Below are 22,445 nucleotides of genomic sequence, written 5' to 3'. Positions count from 1 at the left end.
TAAAGTGGTGATTGGCGTGATTGTTGTTCGAAGAGCGCTCGTACAAAAAAACGAAGAAAGATTAGAAGTTAGAGTAGTAGAGGGGGGGAACGCTGAATAGATAGAAAGGTGCACGCGGCCCTTTTTATCGCGTTTCCGCTCGGCTCCGTCTTTATTCGAAGCGATTTTTCTCGAAGACGGGCCGGTTAACTTGCTCTACTGTAAGGAGATATAATAATTTGCCATACAAATTTACGATCTTGTTAAATCCGTTCTCTGTCACAATCCATAATTAACATGCGTTTGGATCGCGTTTTATATATATGTATATATACACACACATATATATAAAATCGCTTCGAATATATATATGTACACAGTCTTACGAAGCGAAAAAATTTACAAACATCACGGACGATCGAATAAATATTATTACGTTTTCTTCTTCTTTTTTTTTTTTTCTCCCTCCGGCGAAAATTGGAAAAGTAAATCGGCCCTGTGTGTCCGGCATCGATTCGTCTCGATATCGATCTTAACGGTCTCCTCCACTCGACTGTGGTGGAGATTTACGGTCGGGAAGACTCGGGCGAGCGAGCTACTGTTTAAAAATAATACGAGTAAAGCGAGCGAAAACGGGAGAAGTAGTAGTCGGAGAGAAAAACGGTCGAGGGGGTGGAGAAGTAGTTTTTTTATCTTTTTTTTTTGTTAGGAACCGACGGATAGAAGACCGGATGGAGCGCGGACGAACATAAAAGCCGCGGAAATACGAATAAAAAAAGGACGAGGTATATATCGGCGGTTGAGGCCAGGAGGATCGATCTCGAGACAAAAGAGCCCGGGTTTTTTGTCCGGCCACTTTTTCGCGAATGCCCTGTCGCATGGCAGGAACGTGGCAGACTTCGTTCGATTGCCGCGAGGAAAGGGCTTGAGCGATATACATATATATATATGTATATGTATATATATATATATATATCGATAGCGCACGGAGGCGGAAGCGAGAATCGGCGGTCGATCGATCGATCGTCGAGGAAAGAGAAAGAAAGCTGGTCGAATCGAGCGCGCGATCTATCTATCCTACCCCGGCCACCGGTCATCACACCTTTTTTTTTAAAGCCTCTGCGTGTGTATACACGTGTGTATGTGTATATGTGTGTGTGTGTGAACGTTGTGTGCCCAACGTTGCGTGTAACTTTACGTATTATTACTCGATTACTCGCATTGAACACGCGCTTCTTATAGCTTACGCTTACGCTCTCGCTCTCCCTCTCTCCCTCTCACACTCTCTCTTTCTCTCTCTCTCTCTCTATATATCTTTCCCGTGTATATTCGCATGTATCGGTGTGTATGTCTCTGTGTGGCTCGTGTGTCGATGCGTTTTTTTGCGCGATATTGTTGATGTGCTGCTAGGAAGCTGACTAGATTATAGCCTATAGAAATACGAAACGTCCGGAGCGTCGTTTCGAAAGCGCGTGGTGGTGGCCCAAGCCCGGCCACCGGGAATCGGTTCTTTCGAATTGCGAAACGTATGCGCTAGAGAGGAAGCGGGGAACGAGGCCGGGCTCGGTTGCCTCTCCTCTCAAATCCATTCTCAACGATGGATCCGGGGTTTCGTATCGATCTTGACTACTCGGCCTTCTTCGAGGCCGAACGCCTTTACCTAGGCGTTCGACTCTTTCAAATTGTCGAAGTACTGCATGATCTGGTTGTAGTCCATGCCGAGGTTCAGGTCGTCCAGTGCAACCGACTCCTCCTGCTCGTGGGACAAAGACGCGGACGAGGAGGAGGAGGAGGAGGAGGAGGACGAGGAGGACGAGGAGGAGGAGGAGGCGGCTGAGGAGGACGGAGACGAGTTAGGCGGCGACGAGGAGGATGAGACCACGGTCGGGGTGGACACGTTCATCGAGGAGGCGACCGCGTTCGTCGAGAACGAGGAGAACATTGGATTGCCGACGATCGTCGCCCTCTTCACCTCCCTGCCCCTCACGTCCTTCGTAACGTGCCTGTTGTCGTCGTGATTCGCCAGCTCCACGAACTCCTCTTCCTCCGCTTCCTTCTCCTTCGGACTACCCGCTACTCTAGCTTTACCATGCGGCTTCATATGGTGAATCTGCTTGCTGTGCCGTGATTGATTGTTGTTCCCGTGTTGTTGCTGCTGCTGGTTCATGTTGCCCGCGCTCCCGCTCGATCCCCTGTGCCGGTGTTTCCTCGGCGTTTCCGGTACCCGTACGATCACTCCTGTGTTCCTGTGCGGAGGCACGGGCGGTTTGTAATCCTCGTTCCCGTTGTTGTTGGCCGTCGTCGCGCCGACGGAGGCAGCCTGCGCCGCCGCCGCCGTCGTCGTCGTTGGACCCATTGCTGCTGCGGCGGCCACGGGTATCCCGTGCGGCGGTAGGGGTGGTGGTATATCGTCGTTGCTACGATTTATTACGATCGTTATTCGTTCAAACGTTCGAAATAACGAATGAATGAATAAATAAATAAAGATGGGGGTAAAGAAGAAAAAAGTAATTACTCGTTCCGGGCGGAAGTAACGGTGGACGTAAGCATGGATGGTGGAGTAGGGATCGTTGTAGCGGACACGACCGTGGACGGTTTCGATACTTGTTTCGTAACGAAACTGTTTCGCGGCATCTTGTCCCTCTTGCAGTAAGTGGTCGTGTCGATCGGCCCATTCGATCCATTGCTACGCTGCCCGGCCGAGGGTAGCTCGATATGGTTCGGATTGTCGAAGCAAGTGGCCAGTTCACCTCCTTCTCCTCCCTCGTTTTCGCCGGCCAGGGGATTGCTGGTCACTCTTACCTGGAAACGGTGGAACGGGGATGGAATTCTCTCTTCGATCATCCATCTCGCGAATTCATCCGTGAAACGTTATCCGTTGCGATTGTATCGCTTATAAGTAATACCTGTTGCGGGCCGCAAGCGGCCCTCTCGAGGGTGGCTCTCCCCAGCCATACCCAATCGTGCGCGTTCGTTGTAGACTCTCTGGGAGGTCTTCTGCCGGACGCCAACTGGTTGGCCGCAGCTCTTGCCCTCGCTGCTCCGGACAGTACGGGAAGCGCGGAGCCGGCTAACGGGGAATCAGGCGGTTGGGGCTTGAACTTGCTCGCGTAGACCACGCAGGAAACGACGAAGACGACGATGGCGAAACAGAAGGCCGCGAGAAGGACGTACATCCCGATCTCGAGAGGACTCATACGCGCCCCTCCGTGATGCCGTATCCCGACGCCGCCCATACCTCCTGAAGACATGCCATTAGCTATAGCGGTGCGGTGCTGCCGTGCCTGCACCAAAGGTTCGTGCTCGTGCTTGTGCTCGTGCTCGTGCCCGTTCTCGTCTTTCAGCGGTAGCCCTTTGCACAAAAAACAAAGAGACAGAAAGAGAGAGGAGAAGAGTGAGAAACTGAGGTACTGGTAGAGTAGAGGGCGCGGCATCTACTGTATGGCAAGCCGCGTATCCCCCCGCGCTTTTTTACACCAGCTGCCTGCCTGCCTGCGGAAAAAAAGCGACACACCACCAGCCTCGTCATGCACGGTGATGGATGCTCCTAGAGCTCGCTGACAGGTCTACGAGTCCCGCTAGTAGGTCGTTGAAACGCTATGTGTTTCGGTTTCGCCTGTCAGTTCGCTACCAAGGGCGGAAGGGAAATATGGAGAATCGGATAGAGCGACGAGAAAAATGACGAGAAGCACGACGAAAAGATTGGAAAACGAAAGTGAGGATGGTGGAAGAAAGCGGTGAGAGAACAAAAAAGAAAAAAAGATTCGACGAGATTTTGTATATCGCGATCGAGGCAATAATCGACAAACGAGGATATATAGATATATGATAATTAAATTGAAGCGCTACTATAAAGTTTCTAAATCTTCGAACGAAATTTGAGAACGAAAGAAATATATATATGCACAGGCATGGACGACGATGTAGGATGGAACAGGATCTATTTACCGATTAAGATGTCGTGCAAATCGGGCGCCATCTCTCCCCTGCTTGTCTTCCTCTCCCTGTGATGATGGGAGCCGACCGTTCCGCCTCCGTCGTTCTGCACGAATTCGGGTCGGTTGGGGAGATCGCTCGAGGCGAAGTCCACCTCGACGTTGGCTGAAGCGGTGGCGAGGGTGGCGGCGGTCGCCCTTTGAGACACCTTCCCGGACCTCCTGCCGGTCAGGCGGCAGGCATCCGCCAGTTGAAGACTGACCCGTAACAAATCGCCTCGCCCCTCGCCCACTGCGATCACTCGCGGATGATGAGAGGCGACCATCGGGGCGAACGCCACCACTTCCGGATCTAAACTCTCCACCAACAAATGATAGTCGTTCACGGCGATCTCTCTCAGCGGTGTTCTCGTACCGTCCGAGAATTCCACGTCTATATCCAACAGACCCTCCTACGTTTAGATAGATCGTACGATTGAGAAACAGGTTCGTCGAGTCCATTCATTTTTAAGAAAGAAACGCGGGTGTGGATGTGTGTGTGTGTGTGTATACCTGATATTGAGCGGTCAACTTCCTCGTGACCGACGTTTCCGCCACGTATCCATTCTCTATAGCGGTATCGGGGCTGATGGTCAGTTGTAAACCGGACACCACTCTGACGGACAACCTGGTGATCGCCACTCGATCGTTGCCCACTCGCACTTCCTTCGCGCCGATCACTTTGCTCGTGATCGGCGAAAGAACCTGCACTTCCGTCCTCCCCACCCCACGACCCTGCACGATCCTTCCCTGCAACAGGTCGGCGATCCTTGGATCCGAAACCCGGAGCATCCCGTTCACCAGATCGGTCACTCGTAGCCAAGTTCGACGATTCACGAAATAGGATACTCGGCCGGAATCGTGGTCGGTGGCCAGGAATCTCGCGTGCACCTCGACCGGGCTCTGCTGGAAACGGAGCCTGCAATTGGTCGACGGCCCCCTGTCGATGGAGTTAATAGCATCCCAGTTATCGTTCCCACGAAATCTCTCCTCCTGCTCGTCCTCCTCCAAGATCACGTCCGCGTCCTCGATATCCATCGAGGTGTCCTCCAATTCCGCGGCGCTCCTCTTTCTCGTCCTGGGGAGGGGGGGGATCGGCTCGTCCGGCCGCGAGAACGTCGAGTTCAAACTGCGTTTGCTCTTCGCCCCGGCTACGTGCTCCTCGGCCACTTTCCACCCTTTGATCTGGCTCAATCTCGTATCTGCCACGGTCATCTCCAAAGGGAATTCCGGCATCCAAACTGTGAATTTAGCCAGGCCCGTGTACGTGCCGTATTTGACGAGGACGGAAGCGTTGCTCGAGCCCCGTATCTCCGTTCCGTCCACGTACACGCTGCTACACGAGGACGACACCTGTAAAAAATGATATCGTGACAATTCTCCAATTCTTCCTTCTCCAAAAAAGCCATACGTACCTTGAGAACACTCTCGTCCTCCGAGTGGCAGGAGGATTGCAGCGTGACGTCGGCCACGGTTCCCGCTTGGCTCACGATGAACACCTTCATCCCCTGCGACACTTGCCGCCCGGTCAACACCGCCGTGTTCATCACCTCCCAGTTCTACAGGCGAGAACGAACTCGTATTAAACTCGCCGATCGCCCATCCCTAAAAACCGTTCTAAAGCGTTCGTGAGCTCGACAACGTTTCAGGAATGTCTGGGGAGGCCGATCGGTCGGGGGAGGAGGCGTTACGTTCCGCCAAGCTTTTGTTTGCCCCTGACATCGTCGGAAAAGTTTCGTCGAGCGATGGCCTCGAGTCAAATGGGAAAGGGCTTTTAAAGGGTCGCCTCGCGAGCGAGGCAACGGCCTAGGCGAATCTATTCTGTTCGCCTCTACGCACACACGTGCACGTGGATCGGGTATGAAAGTTATTCTACGCGCGGCCTCTACTACATCATACCCTTGACTGGCGTGTGTATGTACTTTGGAACGGCGGTGGGTGAGCAAAAGGGAGCGACAGGACGGGACGGGACGGGACGGGACGAGAAGCCATTTCCAAGTTGGCTTCCGTACAGCCCGCCCTTTGGAAGGAACATCAAACGACTCGGATATTGCAGCGAGGGAATTTAAATCTCTGACCCCGAGCGGCTCTCTATCCACACGTCCACGTATCGCTTGTCTCTTACGTTTTCTACGTGTGTGCCTCTATACATATACATCTATCTCTCTTTCGATCTCGCCATCCACTCGATCTAAGGGGGGGAAAAAAATATTCCGAATCCAGTCCGGCCTGATAAAATATTCCATCCTCCACGGTCGCTCGATATTCGCGCGGATCGAAACGGAAGGAGTGTATCCTCCTTTCCCGATGGAAAATTCCGTTCTCTCCGAAGGGTTTATTATCGTTATTTTGCTGGTCCGGCGGAGCTCGAGACACCAATTAAATTAATATTTAGCGATCCCAGGCGGGAAAACAAAAGTGGAACGGATTGGATCGAATGTCCGGGGTTGTTGTCGCTTTTGTCCCGTTCAGTTGACGCGAGGGAAGGCTGGTTTTAGAAATTCGTGACCGAACGTTCAAACAGGAATGTAGGGAGGGATGGCGATGTTTTAAAACAAGCATCGAAAGCGAAATCGCGGCTGATCGGGCATGGAAAATCAAAGTTCCACTCTGCAACTTTGCAAAGTTTCTTGTATTAAGTCGAGTGTATAGCCACCAACTTTATCGGCAATCTCTGATCTACTTAACCCCTCCGCCCTTGCTCTGTACAAGATTTAGCTATGCATTATCGAGGGCCGCTCCTCAAAGGGAGCTCGAACCTCTCTCTCTCTCTCTCCCTCTTAACCTCTCTTTGTTTCTTCGATCCCCCTTGGCCCAGATATTTGAAGCGGTTAAATCCTCGGCCATCGCCGAAATATTTTCCTCCCTTTCCGTTGATTAAACGGGGATCTTTCGCTACGCGCGAAAATCCACCCACCGGTGGGACGGCGTTAAGCCACTGGACCAGCAGCTTTTACCTCGAGGATGGATCTCGAGGAGTGACGAGAGAGGGTGTCTCTTTTAATTAAAAACTCGGGCAATTAGAGTACGGATAATCAAGAAACGCGCTTAGCCCGCCGCCGCCTCGACGACCTTTTTCGAACGAATATGCAAGGAGAGTTAATGAACTGATTAATCAATTAGCCGGTGGATCTTTCTGCTGATTGTACACAACCTTGCCTATTCCTTCGCGATATTTCGTTTTTTAACTCGCGTGCAACAACTCGGAGGGGCGAAATCAATTAACTCGAGCGATCCTTTCCCGAGCTTTCGAAATCCCTCACCGGTCAAGGAATAAATTTCGAACGACATAGCCTGGCCAATGATAAAAACTCGTCGAAAAAAAAACGACGTAGAAACGTAACCCTTAAGCTAGCTCGACCTCTTTGAATGGACGCCTTTTTTCCCAGACGCCAGACGGAAAAATCTATCCGCATTTCGTTATTAACGGCGGCAAGGAAATATTTAAGTCACTTTGAAAGATCGCTTTTCAAAGACGAGAAGTTTTCCCACGTTATCGAACAGGGAGGGAGGAAAGTAAAAGTTTCTCGTCCCTGGTTTTTCGCATAAATACGCGCGCCATCCTTGGTCGTTCGTTGCAATTTTCTTCCCTCCTCCTCCCCCTCCTCCCCAATTCCAAGTCTTGGAAACGTTCGGTTCGGTGCGGAAAGGATCGGTCGTGAGACGACCGTATATACCACATATATATACGTGTATATATATATATATATATATATATATATATATATATATATATATATATATATATATATATATGTAGGTTTTCGTATCGATCGGTACTTTTGCCAGCGGTTATCGGCCAACTTAGTGGATTCTTTTTCAAGAGATTTCGAGGAGAGCGAGGAACGCGTGAGGGGATGGGAGGGAGGGAGGATTGGCTGGCTTGAAAATCGGTTTTGTCGTCGAGTGGTAGCGATATTGCTGCTCCCCTTTCCCCTTCAACGGGCTGATTCTTTTATTTTCGAATCGGCGAAAATTCCATCGCGGATCCCATCGTCGAATTTTCCAACGCGTGTTCGAGGAACAGTCGGGCGGGTGGATGAAAATGGTCGCTGTCTTCCAAAAAATTATGGCGCAATCGTGAACCCAACGAGATCTTTTTTATCACGCCACTGTTCCTCCAACGACGCAAACAGAACATTCTTCGTTTCTTATAGAATAGTATATATACATATATACAATTCTCTCCGATAATTATTTCGTTTCTTCGTATTTTTAAAAAGCTTCGACAGTGATTTAAGATCACAGTTTTCGGAGATAAAAAGTTTTCTTTACCTCGTCGAGCTTATCCAAGTTGAGAAAGAAGTATATATACGTATATATCTACATTAGAAAGACGTTAGAGCAAACTATTAACTCGGGATAAGAAGCTCACCTTGGATATAGGCAGGACAGCCTGTATATCGTCCTTCTGTATCTCAAGACGAACCTGGAGCTTCCGCCTCTCGGCGTGATGATGATGATGATGTTGCTGCATCTGCCTCTGCTGCAATCTCTGCTGCAGCTGATCCATCCCGTTCAACAGGGACCCGTTGTCGAAAGCGTAACGCACGCTCCACACGATCCGACCACCGTCCCAATTCCCCTCCATCCCCTCCTCGCTCGCCTCGAGAAGCATCGTCAGGATCTCCTCCGCCGATCTGCAAATGACAAAGGCGGCGCATTCTTAGCGTTCTAGTTTTCCCCCAATTTCGGGGGAATAATTATAGCTGTGTGCAAGATTCATTGGCCGAATTCGAATGTTCCGATTCCCCTCGTCGTAATCGATAACGTTCAAACGCGCGCATTATTTCCAGAGATTTCTCGCAAAAATGAAGAGATTTTCTTTTGTTCCCTCTTCTGTTCATATTTCTTACGATCTATGTATGTATTTGAGAATTTCGAAATTACGATCGAGTGGAAGGAAGCGAAACGTCAAAGTTCATCAAGGTTGTAACAGTTCGCTTCAATCGAGGAGGAGGAGGAGGAGGAGGAGCAAACGAGAAGAGAAGTTGGAGAAGGTTAAAGCATCATCGTATCCGGTATTTATCGTGGGTGGAAGAGAAGGTAACGAGAATTTCGTTCAACAATCAACGAGACTCGCGTCAAGGGTATTTCCAGTTACAAGTCGTTGGTGTTACGTAACGCGTCGCAACGTGGTCGCGTTACAAAGTCGCCAACACCTCCCATCCATCCATCCATCCCGTCCAACTCGCGTTAACGGCCCATCCTTGGACACGTTTAACTCCGTGAATAGAGGAAGAGATCGACCGGTTATCACGTAGACGAGATTTTCTTTACGATTCGGAACAACCCTCTTCCCCATCAATTTTTTCCCCAATTTGTCGGGAAAATTTGCCGAGAATTTCGAGCCAGAGAGTCGTTGAAGTGTCGAGTTTAAACGCGAAAGTTTCAACACCTCGAGAGAAAAGAAAAGAAAAGTGAAAAAAGGGAAGATGAGATGTATGAGATTTTTGGAATGATAAAAGCATCATAATTGAAAGATTAAAATTGAGCGGATAATGAAGATTAATAGAACGATTTTAGAAAATAGAAATAACGTAACGTGATCGAAGGGGGACGAAGGAAAGCGGGGGTATATGTGGATCGATTGATCCGAGAAAACGATAGATCAATAGATCTTTAAAAATGGCCGTCTTATTGAGAGCAAAAGTCACGATTATTGCGTAGCGTTTCAGCATCTTCGCGATCGATGATCCAAAACCGTGGCCAATAAACTATTTGCTAATTTCATAAAGTAAAAACCATTGGGGAGGAGAGGGAAATCAAAACGGAGCGTTGCAGAGAAGATAACGCCGCAGCGATTCTCACTCACTCCATTATTTCGCGCCTCCGATAAAATCTCTTTCTCCAATTCTCTCTCAAAATACCTTTCCACGTTTATAGTGCCGTTTACATATTTCCGTACCCAATTACCATCCGGAGAAATAACCTCTTCAACCACCTTTTCCTCTTGCTGCGCTCGAAAAATTGTTTCTTGAACTCCTCGAAGAGGTAGCATCGGCCAGTAATGCCAAGTTGAAAAATACTCGCGGAGACGAGATTACGCGCGCCGCAAGGAATATGAGAATATCGCGACGATAATCCTACAATCTTGGAACCCCCGTTGAGCGCCACTGATCTTTCGATGCACCGAGTCCTCCACTCGATCGCGAGTTTATCGTCGACGCGTATATAAGACCGAAGCCGAATAGACGTGCCGACAAGTTCGATATCGGAGCTGGTGGTGAATTAATTTCGAGACAAGATGCGTCCCACCGAATTAATCGTCCTGCTGTCCGTCGTGCTCGTCTCGACGATCATAATCGAAGCGCATCCCTTGGCCGATCTGTTGGAGCAACAAAATGTGCAGGAAGGGAGAACAGCCGTGGGGAAACAGGTCGCTGACTCGTCCTCCAGCCAAGAGGACAGCAGTAGCGAGGAGAAAAAGGGTAAGGCTAAGAGGGAGGCGGGGGACGTCGTGCAGATTTTAACGGAGGAAGACGGAGAAGTGCCCGCGAGGTTGGAGAGATCGGCCAAGAAGAAACGGAACAAGAACGACGACGACGACGACGACGACAGCAGCAGCAGCAGCAGCAGCAGTAGCAGTAGCAGCGATTCTAGCGACGACGACGACGACGACGATAAGAAGAGGTCGAGGAAGAAGAAGAAGAACGACGACGATAGCGACGATAGCGACGACGATGATTGCAAGAGGCGCAAGAAGTCCAAGAAGAAGGGCGGTTGCGACGAGGACAGCGATGACGATGACAGCGATGACAATGATTGCGGGAGACGGAGAAAATCGAAGGGAAAGTGCGGTTGCGACGAGGACAGCGATGACGATGACAGCGACGACAATGATTGCGGGAGACGCAGGAAGTCGAGGAAGAACGAGGATGATAGCGATGACGATGACAGGGGTGACAATGATTGCGGGAGGCGCAAGAAGAAGAAGAAGAAGGGCGACTGCAATGGCAACGATGACGACAATGGCAACGACGATGATAATGGCAATGATGACGACAATGGCAACGATAACAATGGGAGCGACAATGATTGCAAAAATAAAATAGACCTAAGAAAGTACAAGAGGGACGTTGATGGACAGGACGATGATTCAACGAGCAAATCCTCTTCCGAAGAGAAGAATAAACCGCAGCAGTTGTAACTGGTTAAACTTCTATAAAAAAAAAAAAAAAAAAAAAGAAGGACCGAGTAGTGGCGGTCTCTTTAACGTAGAAAGCGATTTTTATACTTTATTTAGGACACGAGAAAGTTGAAGAGGGCTAGAAGCGGAAAAGAAGAAACAAACGCTAAAACGCGGACGAACGTCGTAATTTACGAGGGAGAAAAATGCGGCGAATGAGGCAATATGTATTCTGTTTATTACGAACTGCTCGTTCGTAGATAACGCAAATTTAAACAAAAAGAATAAAAAAATAAAATAATATAAAATATGTTGCGTCACTTGTTTCATCATAGATAACGTGTATCGTATCTTCGTCGTTCTTCTATATTCTATCAATGTATATATATATATACATATTTATGACTGACGTTTCTCTTCTTTAAAAATTGCCATGATAAATAAAGTGCGCTTTTAGATTAATCTTTATTTCTCCTTAACTTCTCCCCTCTTAAGTTTTACTCATACGTGGGATTTAGCGAAATCGAGAAAGATCTCGATCAGAAAAATCGAGAAAAAAAAAAATCGTAAACGCATACTTACGCGCTTGGTAATCGGGAGGCATTCTCCTTTCGCCTCGCGGTGAACGTAGCGATCGTGTTCTTCGCGTTGATCTTGCTGTCGACGATCCAGTCCGGGTTGCTGGACGATGCGTCCAAGATTTTCACGCCGGATTTCACCCTGGCCCTGTAAAAATTAACAAAAAAAAAAAAAGATCTTAGTCAATCGCGATATCAAGGGCGGATAATAAATCCTTTTTCCTCACTTTTCTGCATGATTTATTATTCGGGGAGGACTTGAAAATTGATGCGAAGAAACGGTCGAGATCGGACGGAAAAAAGGGCGAGTTAAACGATCGCCGTCGAGGCGAGACGAGGCGAGGCAAGAAAAGAGGCGAATTCGAAAAAAATCGAGAGGAAGAAACGATGGAAGGAAAAAAATGTGACGGGAGGCGGAAGACGGAAGACGGAAAAGGGAAGTCGAGCGGAAAAGACGGAGACGGAGAGGGTTCAAGGGTGAAATAATAACCCGCTACTTTTTCCAATAACCGTGAGCATAATCGAATCGATGCGCGACGCAATTATCGGCTCAACTTGTTGGAATAATACCGGCCTGCCGGACACACCTCGTCAATTTTTCCATCCGCCCCTTCTCCTCGCTTCTTTCAATTATCCTATTCCTACGTCGAGCGTATCGGATTTTCGCTCGAGCGTCCAACCTGCTCGGTTTTCACGCCTTCGTTTCAATAACATTCCCGCGGAATTAAACAGCAAAGAAACGACGCGATTTCGAAGAATGTGGAAGAGGGAGGGAGGGAGGAGAAGGAAACCGACCACCCACCCGGTCGGTGAAACAGGATAATGGATAGACTTGCGTAAGAATTTTCAATTTTGCATCGGGTTACACGAGTTTCTCCATCGTGGCGTCCGTATCCGTAATCTCCTCTATCGTGACATTTCGCGGGGGGAGAAAAAAAAAAAGAAAAAAAAAAGGAAAGGAAAGAAACATCCTATCCGCGATATCTGCACGTAAATGGAAATACAACTCGAATCCTCCTTACCCCTCGTCCCCGCGGCCCGCCTTATCCTCTCGATTACAAAGTACCGAGATTGGAAATTGAATTTCCTCCAGCTCGATGAAATATGGCGAGGTGAAGCTGGCTATTCGCGTTTAGACAAATCGTTTGCTTCGACGGCCTACGATATTTTTTTTGTTTTTTTTTTCCCCCCCCTCCTCTCGAGGCATTGGCGCGCATACGCGGCCGTCGATCGTCCACCACTCGACGTGCCTCTCTATTTCTCTTTCTCTCTCTCTCTCTCGATTTCGAGCAACACCCCTCCGCTAGAAAATCCGGCTGTTCTTGTTTGCGTATTTGAAAAATATTTTTCGCTCGTTCGATTCGATTACGGGTCGAGGGTCATCCCGCGCGTCGCATCCGCGATAACAAAGATACATCGAATACGTGACGCTGGCTGACATCGATATGAAAAAAATCCGGTGAAAGAATGAAAGGGAGCTGAAAAATTAATCAAAGGAATTCGAGTTGCCAGAAAGAGAGCGAGGGCGGATCGATCGAACTCTTCTCTCTCTCTCTCTCTCTGTCTCGCCTCGATGATGGTATGTTCCACGAAGTGATAACCATCGCCTGTGGCGTAGTTATCGGTCATGGCCGATATCACGAAAGACTCGAAAAGAAACTTTCCGTACGAAGAATCGTCGCGACGAAGAGATTGTGATTTAAAAAACGAGGAGATCGAGGAGAGGGACGATCGCGATTAATAATGGGACGATTAATAACGAGAAATCTCTTGGTTGGAGTAATTAAAACGGGCCTGAAAACGGCGGATTAATGGCAGCGGGACAGCCAAGCCGGTCCGCTAATGCGTTTTAATTAGAGGCGTGATGTGTTACACGCGGAATCGCGCGCGCGTCACCCTCTAATCCTCTTCGTCGAAAGGATGATAATAAAGAAAATAAAAATGTTAATCCCCGTCGTAATTAAACGCGTCAAAGGAAATTCTTCGCCGCGATTATTATCGCGGTTTCCAAACCAAAATATTTCATATGTATATATATATATATATCGTCCATCTGTATGGATATGCAGAGGATGGGGAAAAAAAAAAAAAAATTTCTTTTGATCTCGTTCGAAAAAATTCGCTCCCAATACGAGCAAAATTAAACGTACGATCGAACGAGCCAAATATCGCGCGCGATACCAAAAAAAAAAAAAAAGAAAGAAAGAAAGAAAAAACCTCGACGACGTTGGCCGTCACTCGAAAGGACATTTGCCTGGCGTCGCGACGCTGGCTCGCCTACGCTCTCTTCGAGTCTTTGCTCCCGAGAATTCACGCTCCAGTTACGTGACCGGGTCACGGGGTCGGAGTTACGGTGGAAGTTACGATGCGCGAGGATGGCTGCCGTCTATCCGACGCCACGCCAGATAAATATCTCTGTGCCGCGCTCCTCTTCCCTCCAGCGATTCGCCCCCGCGCGCCTCTCCCCAATCGCGAGGTATCGGCTCGTATCTTTCGCGGTTCGTTTAAGGGAGCCGTGCATCGAGTTTCTTGCCTACGAGGCGCATTTTTTTTCTTTTTTCTTTTTTATTTTACGAGATCGAGAGACGAGGGAATTTTCGACGAGGAGGGGAGAGGGGAGAGGAGGGGAGAATTTTACGTGATCCTCGTTTCCGCTTCGCGACGGTGAAAACGCGCAGTTACAATTTTCAATGCTCGTGTGATGTCTCTGCGTGTCGTTATTTCTCGGGTCAGGTAATATCCTCGTTTTCTTTTTTTTTCCTCTCTCTCTTTTCCTTTTCGTCGCACGCGAGCACCAACGAGTAGTAATAGTAATTGGAACTGAAATTTTTTTCTCCCTTCACGCGCGTTCGTTCTTTCCGCGTATATATAACGGTGTATATACGCGATTATTGGAGGAACAAAAGTCATTCCGGGAGATCGATATATGGAGAGAAACAGCGAGGAGAAATATCGGCGAATATTTATGGAGAACGATCGTTAATTCGACGAAACGAGGGAATTCGATGAATTCGATTTACCGGACCGAATAAGTCTTCCGTTTCCAACCCCGCGGACCTGCGCTCGGGGGATCGATAGGGTTTGGTCAAGGGGAACGGGAACACCGACCTACAGAGAGAGAGAGAGAGAGAGAGAGCTCGTCTTTTTCCAAATCGAATTACACCTGTTCGAGGCCGATTATTCGAACGAACCCCCTCGAGCGAGCCGAGCTAATTAAGTTAACCTCGCGTTTGCCCCGAATTAGGGTTGCGTTCGGTCGCGATATTCACTCGTGAAAGATGGCTGCTGGCCATCCATTCCCCCAAAGGGAAGGGACAAGGCTGGCCAGGTCCCCCCAGCCAGGGTGGAGCCCGGTTCGTTCGAAAAGAACCGGCGATGCAAAAGGGTGTGTGCAGCCCTTCGCCACCCTTTGTAACCTCCCCTCTTCCTCTCTCTCTCTCTCTCCCCCTTTCCCCGCGCCAAGAAACGGCGACGAAACGAAACGCCGCATCGACGTGCAATTACAAACGTTGGATTTGGAGTTATTTCCGCGGGGCGATCGGCCTGCATTTACATACAAATCGGCGACGTGCAAAGCGGCTGTTATCTGGAGAGAGAGAGAGAGAGAGAGAGAGAGAGAAAGAGCAGGTTTCCGTTGGATCGGCGTTGATGAACGGCCGATGTCGGGCTACGGCCACAATTTATTCAATGACTGCTACGACTGCTACGATGCGATCGATCCCGAAACGAAACGACGCGTCCCGCTCGATTGCGTAACACGCCGCGAGGAACGTTCGCTCGATTAAGCTTCGCAACGTGTCACCGATAATTCGACCGATAATTACGAATCGAAACCGAACGAGAAAGAGAGAGAAAAGATCCGCGAATTCGAAACGACGGTAAATGTCTGGCCGGGAGCGGTCGGATTATACGAAATTCCTGACTGACGTGGAACCCGATAATACCTCCCCTTCCTCCGCTTCTCGGTTCCAAAAATAAAACGTCGATTCTTGGAGGAGGTCGGGGCCGCGATACGCGAAATAAATCAACTAATTTTTTTCTCTCTTTTTAGATAAGACTAGAAGGAGGGAAAAACCGAAGGCGGGCGAGAGAAGATTAGTTTTTATCCAAGGCAAGGTCGAAGCGCGCTCTCCAACGAAATTCCAAATTCCCTCGAATTTCCACGCGAGAAGATTGCGACACCTTTAACAGATTTCTCGTTAGGGGATAAGGTTTAATCCGTTTCCCGACACGGGCCGTCTCCCTCCAGGAAATTCTAATATTTCCACGCGAATCTATTCTCTCGATACGATCTTCCCATTCCGGCGCGCATATCGATCACGCGCACGTGCGATCCCCCGCGTTCCCCCAAAAAAACGATTCGAAAATGGGAAAAAATTGCCCCGAGGAGGAAATTGATTCCATCCTAGCCGATTCGTACGTTGAGAGAGAAGAATTTCGGGAGGAAGAAGAATTTCGGGAGGAAACTCGTTCTTGGAAGAAGCAACGATTCTTTCTTCCACGAGAGAAGAGGGGACGCTATGGTTCCCCAAAAAATTGGGACGGGACACGAATTTAATCGTTTCTTTTCCTCCCTTTTTTCTACTACCTCCTCCCCACGAGTCGGACTCGACCATGGCAATTATCGAGCCGATCTCGAACCGAATTGGCGAGAATTCGGGTCACGACGAAACTGGTCCAAGTAATGGGATACCGATTGCGCCGGTGTCACGATTCGCTTATGCGAGCACGAGCGGAATGCCGGGGAGGAAACTGTCGGGGAGTTTACTAACAATGGAAAAGTTGTAACTTTGCGCGGAGGGCTGCTCGACAATTCGTCCAATTAGAAAATTTTTCTCCCTCCCTCTCTCTCCCTCCCACGCCCTAGTTTCTCCCCCACTCTCCGCCCTCGCCCCCGAGGCGCGTTTCGAAACTGTTTTCGAGGATGTTCGCGAGCAAAAAAAAAAAAAAAAAAGGAACAAAGCGAATTTCGAGCTCGGTATATTTCATCGCGAGCTTTCGAATACCGAAAAAACGGTATGGAAGTTGCCAAGTAGTGTATATATATATACGTACAAGCAACGAGTATCTTGAACTTGAAACGGGGGGGCGAAAATTATCTTCCAAATTCTCCCCGTTGAGAAAAACGCCTCGTAATTTTCGTAATCACTTTTCCAACGCGAGAAACGAGAGCGAATTGGGAGAAATTGGAAGAAACGTCTTAAAATATATCTCTACCGAGCAATGGAGAAAGAGAAGAGAAGAGACAAGGAAATAATTTCTCACCTAAGGTATACTGCGATGACGAGCGGTGCCCTCTCCTGCCTCGGATCGGTGGTCTTGGACGGATGAAGGAACGCCGGGACGTGCAGCCGGGACCTCGGGTAGAGGGGGCCGTGCGGCACCAGAAGAGTGAGCGAATCGTCGGCCTTGAGCTCCTTGTAATCGGCCCGGTTCGGAGCGAGGGGCACCTGACCGAGCGGCGTGACGGGTTGGATCTGGACCCTCGGCCTGCAGAAGCCTGCCCCGTTGTCGGCCGAGCCTGCCTCCTCCGTGCGTGGCTCGAGCACGGAGTAGGCGACCTGCACGAGCCTGGGCAGGCTCTTGGCGACCTTGACCCGGCCGGAAGCGTCCGGCGGTGGTAACGGTGCCCACCAATCGGCGGGTATGGTGATCTGCGCCAGGCAAACTCCGTTCTCCCCGTCGGGGCTGCACGCTGCCGTTAGAGCGGAAGTGGACGACGAGCTCGAGAAGGAGGAAGCGGAGGAGGAGGAGGAGGAGGAGGAGGATGGGGAAGACGAAGAGGAGTAAGCCCTCCCGTTGTTCCTGTTAACGGTGCTCCTCGACGGGGCGGCAAGGCTCGCGTGAAGGACCACGCACACTCTCTGATGGCGGGCAAGGAGCAACTGGCGCCTTCCGCCCGCCTCGCTTCCGGCGTGGAACAGGACTCTGAGCACGGGCGAGTCGCGAGGCACGCTGCTCCCGACCAGATGGGCGGACATGTCCAGGTGACGGGCGCCCAGCTCCTGCGCGTCCAGAATCGTCGCAGCCGTGAGATTCCGCCTCGTTTCCGGGCCGGGGAGCGCGTCCAATGGATCCGGCACTATGTAACGGGCGGGCACGGTTTGCTTCGTGCTAAATGGGCCGTAAGTGGCCCGCACCGAGACGGGCTCGCTCGTCTGAAACACGGTGAATTTGTCTATGGAGAGGACCGAGCCCGGTGCAGGCGACGGGGCCCCCCCGTTGTTCGACAGCGTCCCCGTCGACGGGGATATCGCAGAGATCGAGTCCCCCCTCACGGGATAGTACTGCCTCGGTATGTGCTTCAGGAAAAATCCGCCATCTTTGTTCTCGAAGTGAACCTCCACCGAGGCCGCCACGTCTGAAAATTCCAATCGATTGTTCGAATTAGAATTCGGGTTACAAAAGGCGGTCAATCGTGGAGCGGAGGGAAAGGAAGAGGGTGGGATAATTTTAAAAAAAAGGATTTATCTCCAAAGAACGGAAAGGAACAGCAGATTCCACGAGGAGCTCGAATCTGAATCTCGTTACAGGATGCGCCCATTTTTCTTGGTAATTTTTTCTCGATAAATCTACCCTTGCGTGGCACAACGATGTTTCGTACAGAAATGAAGTAATTCTCAAAATTTACGCGTTAAATTATAACGTGGAACCACTTTCAAAGTCCGAAAGAAACTCGGAACAATGTTCGACCCGATCTCGAAGGCCTGCTCTGCTTATTGCGCAGGGGAATCTCGAGGCTGAAGCGGGAATTGCCGATAAAGATTGTTCGGATAAAGAAAAGTTCGAGTGGAAAGTCGTGTAGAAATATCAACGGATATATATATATATATATATAAAACGAGAGGTTTTATTTTATTATATCGGCATCGGTTTCCATCAAGTCGAGAGTCAAGTGGACAGACTTGTTCGATAAAGCGTAGCTGGGAAATTTGACTCGGTCGGTTTGGGAACAAAGTTCGTGTACTTATGCGCGTCGGAGAGTGCACACGGGCGGAGGGAGAAGTTGTAAATCGGGGAGGTGAGGCGTGGCGCGGCTGCGCTCGATCCGGACATAAATTTCCGGGCAAATCCTCCGCTAAGCGCCAGCTGCCCGCGCCACCCTCCTCCAGAAATGGAGGAGAACGCGCGGAAAGGTGAGGCCAATTCGACTCCGCTCGCTTATCTTTACTCGTCCTCTCTATCCTTGCTTAGATGCCCGCGATCCTTTTCTTTCCCTCCGCATATTTCGATGTATATATACAGGTATTTAGGTAGATTCCTTTGCGCAAAAACTATTATTCTGTTATTTTATTAAATCAATTGACAATTGGAATTCGATAAATAAACGATCTCGAAGTGGTACTCTCAAGATCCGCCCCGTGAATTTTATCAATACTTGCGAAGATCGAACCATTGGTACACTTTCGGTTTGCTTTTGTCCACGGTGTAGTGAAGACAACGACCCTCGGTTCTACCAGGATCATCAGGAAAGGTTGAAATCAAGTTAAAACAACTATTCTCCGTCTCACTTTCACATGTTTCACACGATTCGAAAGATTCGTATCAAACGCAAATCACACACTTACCTCTCACCGCACCCGGTGACAGGATGCTCCAGTTTGTAACACTTCGTGTCTATCAGATTGAAGTACATCTTCCCTACGAAATACGAGCTAATCGTGTCCGCCGAATTTTTAAGACAATCATAGAACTTGTCGTCGCAGTCGCACGACAACCTGTTGGAAAATATCCCCCAATATTCTTTCGTTACCATCTTCTCCATCTATATAATAATAACAATAATAAAATAATAATAACAACGTTTCTCTCTTCTCCTCGCAAATTTCCAAAGAAAAGAACTCTCCGACCCTTTCATTTTCCGCTGCACGCTCGATATTCACGAGTGATTCATGCGAGGTGGCAGCCGGCCACCAGTCACGCCTACAATTCGCGCGCGGCGTTACGCCTAATCGCTCGCAATTTCTCACGTCCGTGGGCAATTCGATCGGTAGGAAAAATTCCGCGTGGGCGTTCACGCGAGGCCGGCATTAACCGCGGCGATCGTTACCGCCCCGTCAGTCGGAATGGAATGGAACCCTCTCGCGTGGGTCCACCAACGTAGATAAGAAGAAAGGGGAGAAAGGGTTGCGTTTTCGCGTGAAAAGTTGAAAAGTCGAGAGCTCGCTTTCGAGGGGGGAAGAAAGTGGCTCTTGGAAAGAAAGCCGCGCGAAATGGGAGAGGAGCGAAAGCTGAGAGAGAGAGAGAGAGAGAGGCTGGAGAAGGGAACCTGGTGTGGGAGGCCGTGTTGGTCAGGCCGTGCTTCGATTCACCAGCTGACATCACGTCCGGGCACATGTCGTGGGTTCGACAGCATGCATCCGTGTGCTTGAACCGACCTAGCTCGTTCGGGCCGGACGACTTGTTACCATGCCCGCACCATAACGTTCCTGACACAACAAAATGAAAATCACGCAAAGAGGAATGTGTGAAGAGACGATTCATCTCCTCTATCAATCGCTCTCTCTTACCTGGATATATTATCCGTTCCTCCAACTCGTTATCCCCGATCCTATCCCTGATTTGCCATCCGTGAGAGGTAGAGAGGAGGAGAAGGAACAAGGATCCGAGAACGACTTGCATCGTGGGAGAAGAGGAGAAGAAGGGAAGCGGAGGTTACAAGAAGAGGAAGGAGAGCCTCTTTGAATGGAAAATGGTCGAGGAGCGAGGCGAAAAGCGGTTCCTTCCGGTGATTTTCACAGAGTACGCGAGAGCACAACCGTGTGCGCCCGTTCCTCCATCTTATATGAGAAAGCCCTTTCCCCCCCCTTTTTTTTTTTACGACCCAGTTTCTAATCGTGAAAATTACGCCCTGATAATCGGGCGCTACAAAATTTGAAACACGGAGGAACGGAAAGGAGGGAAAGGCTAATGAATTCGAATCTGTCCACGAAGTGTCGCCGACAAGAATCTAAAATAGCCCTGTAAATCTAGAATGTGCATAAATTTATGCGCCTAAGTTGCCTAAAAATGTAAACAACCTGCGTACGCGCGTGTGTTTCGTGATCGCGTGTTATCTTTCGCATATTTCCGTGCACGTTTTATCGATCGCCGCGCTCACGATCGCGTTTAACGATTCGATCACGAGTCCAGGGAGCACTCCAACGAGCGAGGGGGAGGAGAGGACGCGTGTGCATCCAACGTACAGGGGAAAGTACATCCCCATTTCGCAGCAACACGTGTCTCTTTCCGTTTCCAAGCAAGAAAATTCGAGGAAAATACGACAGATGGATGGATAAATACTTTTTTTTTTCTCTCTTTCTCGTTCACATTTGACATTGTATTATGCATATACGGGATGGAATCGGTCGGCCATCACTTGTAACAAGTCGGAAGATTGTCGTAAAGGCGATCGTCGAGATCCGGGCAAAGGAAGTGCCTGATATTTCGCGGCCCGACCAGCCCCTCTTGGCGACGAGCGCAATCTGCCAGCCACAGGCCAACCGCCGTAATACGATTTTCCGTGACGGGTGGGCCGATCCCCCTCACGAGAAAATACGTGTCCACGGTGCCCTCCTTCACCTCCTGTTTCATTTTATCCAGAAACTCGATGAAAGGGTCGATGGGAGGGGGTGTAGGTATGCGTTCGATAACAGGCTCCATGCACTCGCAAATACCGCGGAGGATATCCCCGAGACCGATCGGTTCGTAATCGTAGATTTCTTCGTACGGCACCACCTCCTCCATCTCCTCCTCCCCGAAATAGAATTCTTCCTCTTTCTCGTAAGGGAAATCCATGTGATGGATATACTCGGGAATGGTGAATTTTCCATCGTATTGTACGGTCGGGTTACCCGCGCTCTAAACGTTAATAAACGTTCAACGATAATTTATATCGATATACTCACGAATCTTTGGGGAGGATTGATTTTCGATTGCGAAAATCGATGTGGAAAAATTTGCTAAAATTATTCTAACGCGAACGTCAATACGCTCATAACTTGATAAACTTGATCGCGAATATTTTTAATACACATCGATCTTCACGTTCGTTTCGAAGAGGCTGTCAAGATAAAAAGAAAATTTTCGAACGCGTTCCTTTTTGAAATGGTTGGCAGAAGAGGAAGAAAAATCGAAACGAAATTAAAGGGATATTTGAACGTTTCTCGGAGGCCGGGAAATCAGATTTCGATCCGTGCACGCGGCGTTTAGCATTCGAAGCCACGATTAACCCCCGGCGAGAACGCTTTTATCGAGAGCCTCTTTTATCCTCGCCTTTTTTTTTTCCACCACATCCGCTCCCGCGATACGCGATATCTCCACGCATCGTCGCCCGGCCTTTTTACCTTCGGATTCCCGCTCCGACCCGTCGATTTAGGCTCGCTGCAGTCCGGAACAGGCGTCACCTGATGCACTTCCCCTCCCTCGAGGGGAAGGGGGCATTCCGTCCAAAGTTGCATGATATCCGATTGGGTCTCGGTAGACACGTATTCGTACACGATCTCCTCCTTCATCTCGTCCTAAAGTTCGATCGAGAAGAAAAAGGAAATGGAAGAAACACCGGTGGTTCGTTCGTCGCTCGAGGAAGAGAGGAAAAACAGGGCTGTCGAAGGTGTCGGGGCAAGTATCGAACACGATCGATTTCGAACTGTTGAGTTGAGTAGGAGGGGAAGGGAGTGCGGAAGGAAGGAAGGGAGGAGGGTGGTTAAAATATGCTACAATCGGAACGACGTACTGTAAATTTGCGCTACGCGGCCGCGATTCGCCGTCCACGCGAATGGGGGTGGGTGGATGGAAAGGGCCAAC

General features: G+C 49.4%; 3 protein-coding genes across 4 annotated transcripts in view; 1 reads left to right on the top strand and 2 right to left on the bottom strand.

Annotated features, from left to right (window-relative positions):
• Window positions 1-427: 427 nt before the first annotated feature.
• The window catches only part of LOC102654165 (transmembrane protein 132C), a 47,972-nt gene continuing 25,954 nt past the window's right edge, over window positions 428-22,445 (bottom strand). The window contains exons 2-10 of one of the 2 annotated variants that reach the window (XM_006558510.3): window positions 16,926-18,021; window positions 11,665-11,808; window positions 8,329-8,593; window positions 5,369-5,512; window positions 4,467-5,306; window positions 3,928-4,366; window positions 2,886-3,331; window positions 2,495-2,781; window positions 428-2,396 (exon numbers count right to left, since the gene is read on the bottom strand). In XM_006558510.3, coding sequence (XP_006558573.2) covers window positions 1,640-2,396; window positions 2,495-2,781; window positions 2,886-3,331; window positions 3,928-4,366; window positions 4,467-5,306; window positions 5,369-5,512; window positions 8,329-8,593; window positions 11,665-11,808; window positions 16,926-18,021 — 4,418 coding nt within the window. In that variant the 3' untranslated portion in view covers window positions 428-1,639. The remainder of the gene's footprint in view (window positions 2,397-2,494; window positions 2,782-2,885; window positions 3,332-3,927; window positions 4,367-4,466; window positions 5,307-5,368; window positions 5,513-8,328; window positions 8,594-11,664; window positions 11,809-16,925; window positions 18,022-22,445) is intronic. The other variant, XM_006558511.3, reaches the window with a different exon arrangement.
• On the top strand, window positions 10,133-11,143 carry LOC113219195 (clumping factor A-like). The gene has a single exon (XM_026444701.1). The coding sequence runs from the start codon at window positions 10,201-10,203 to the stop codon at window positions 11,101-11,103; it is 903 nt and encodes a 300-aa protein (XP_026300486.1). The 5' UTR covers window positions 10,133-10,200; the 3' UTR covers window positions 11,104-11,143.
• On the bottom strand, window positions 18,981-20,416 carry Pla2 (phospholipase A2). Its single transcript, NM_001011614.1, is given in 4 exon segments — window positions 18,981-19,113; window positions 19,229-19,378; window positions 19,930-20,089; window positions 20,171-20,416. Coding segments are annotated over 4 exon segments (504 nt in total). The 5' UTR covers window positions 20,283-20,416; the 3' UTR covers window positions 18,981-19,031.

This window comes from Apis mellifera, linkage group LG13 (genome assembly GCF_003254395.2).
Source record: "Apis mellifera strain DH4 linkage group LG13, Amel_HAv3.1, whole genome shotgun sequence".
NCBI classification, from domain to species: domain Eukaryota; kingdom Metazoa; phylum Arthropoda; class Insecta; order Hymenoptera; family Apidae; genus Apis; species Apis mellifera.
This window is presented reverse-complemented; position numbering and strand designations above follow the sequence as displayed.

Bases quoted from the DNA above. Each gene is read 5' to 3' on its own strand.
- LOC113219195 (XM_026444701.1), top strand. From the start codon at position 10,201: ATGCGTCCCACCGAATTAATCGTCCTGCTGTCCGTCGTGCTCGTCTCG.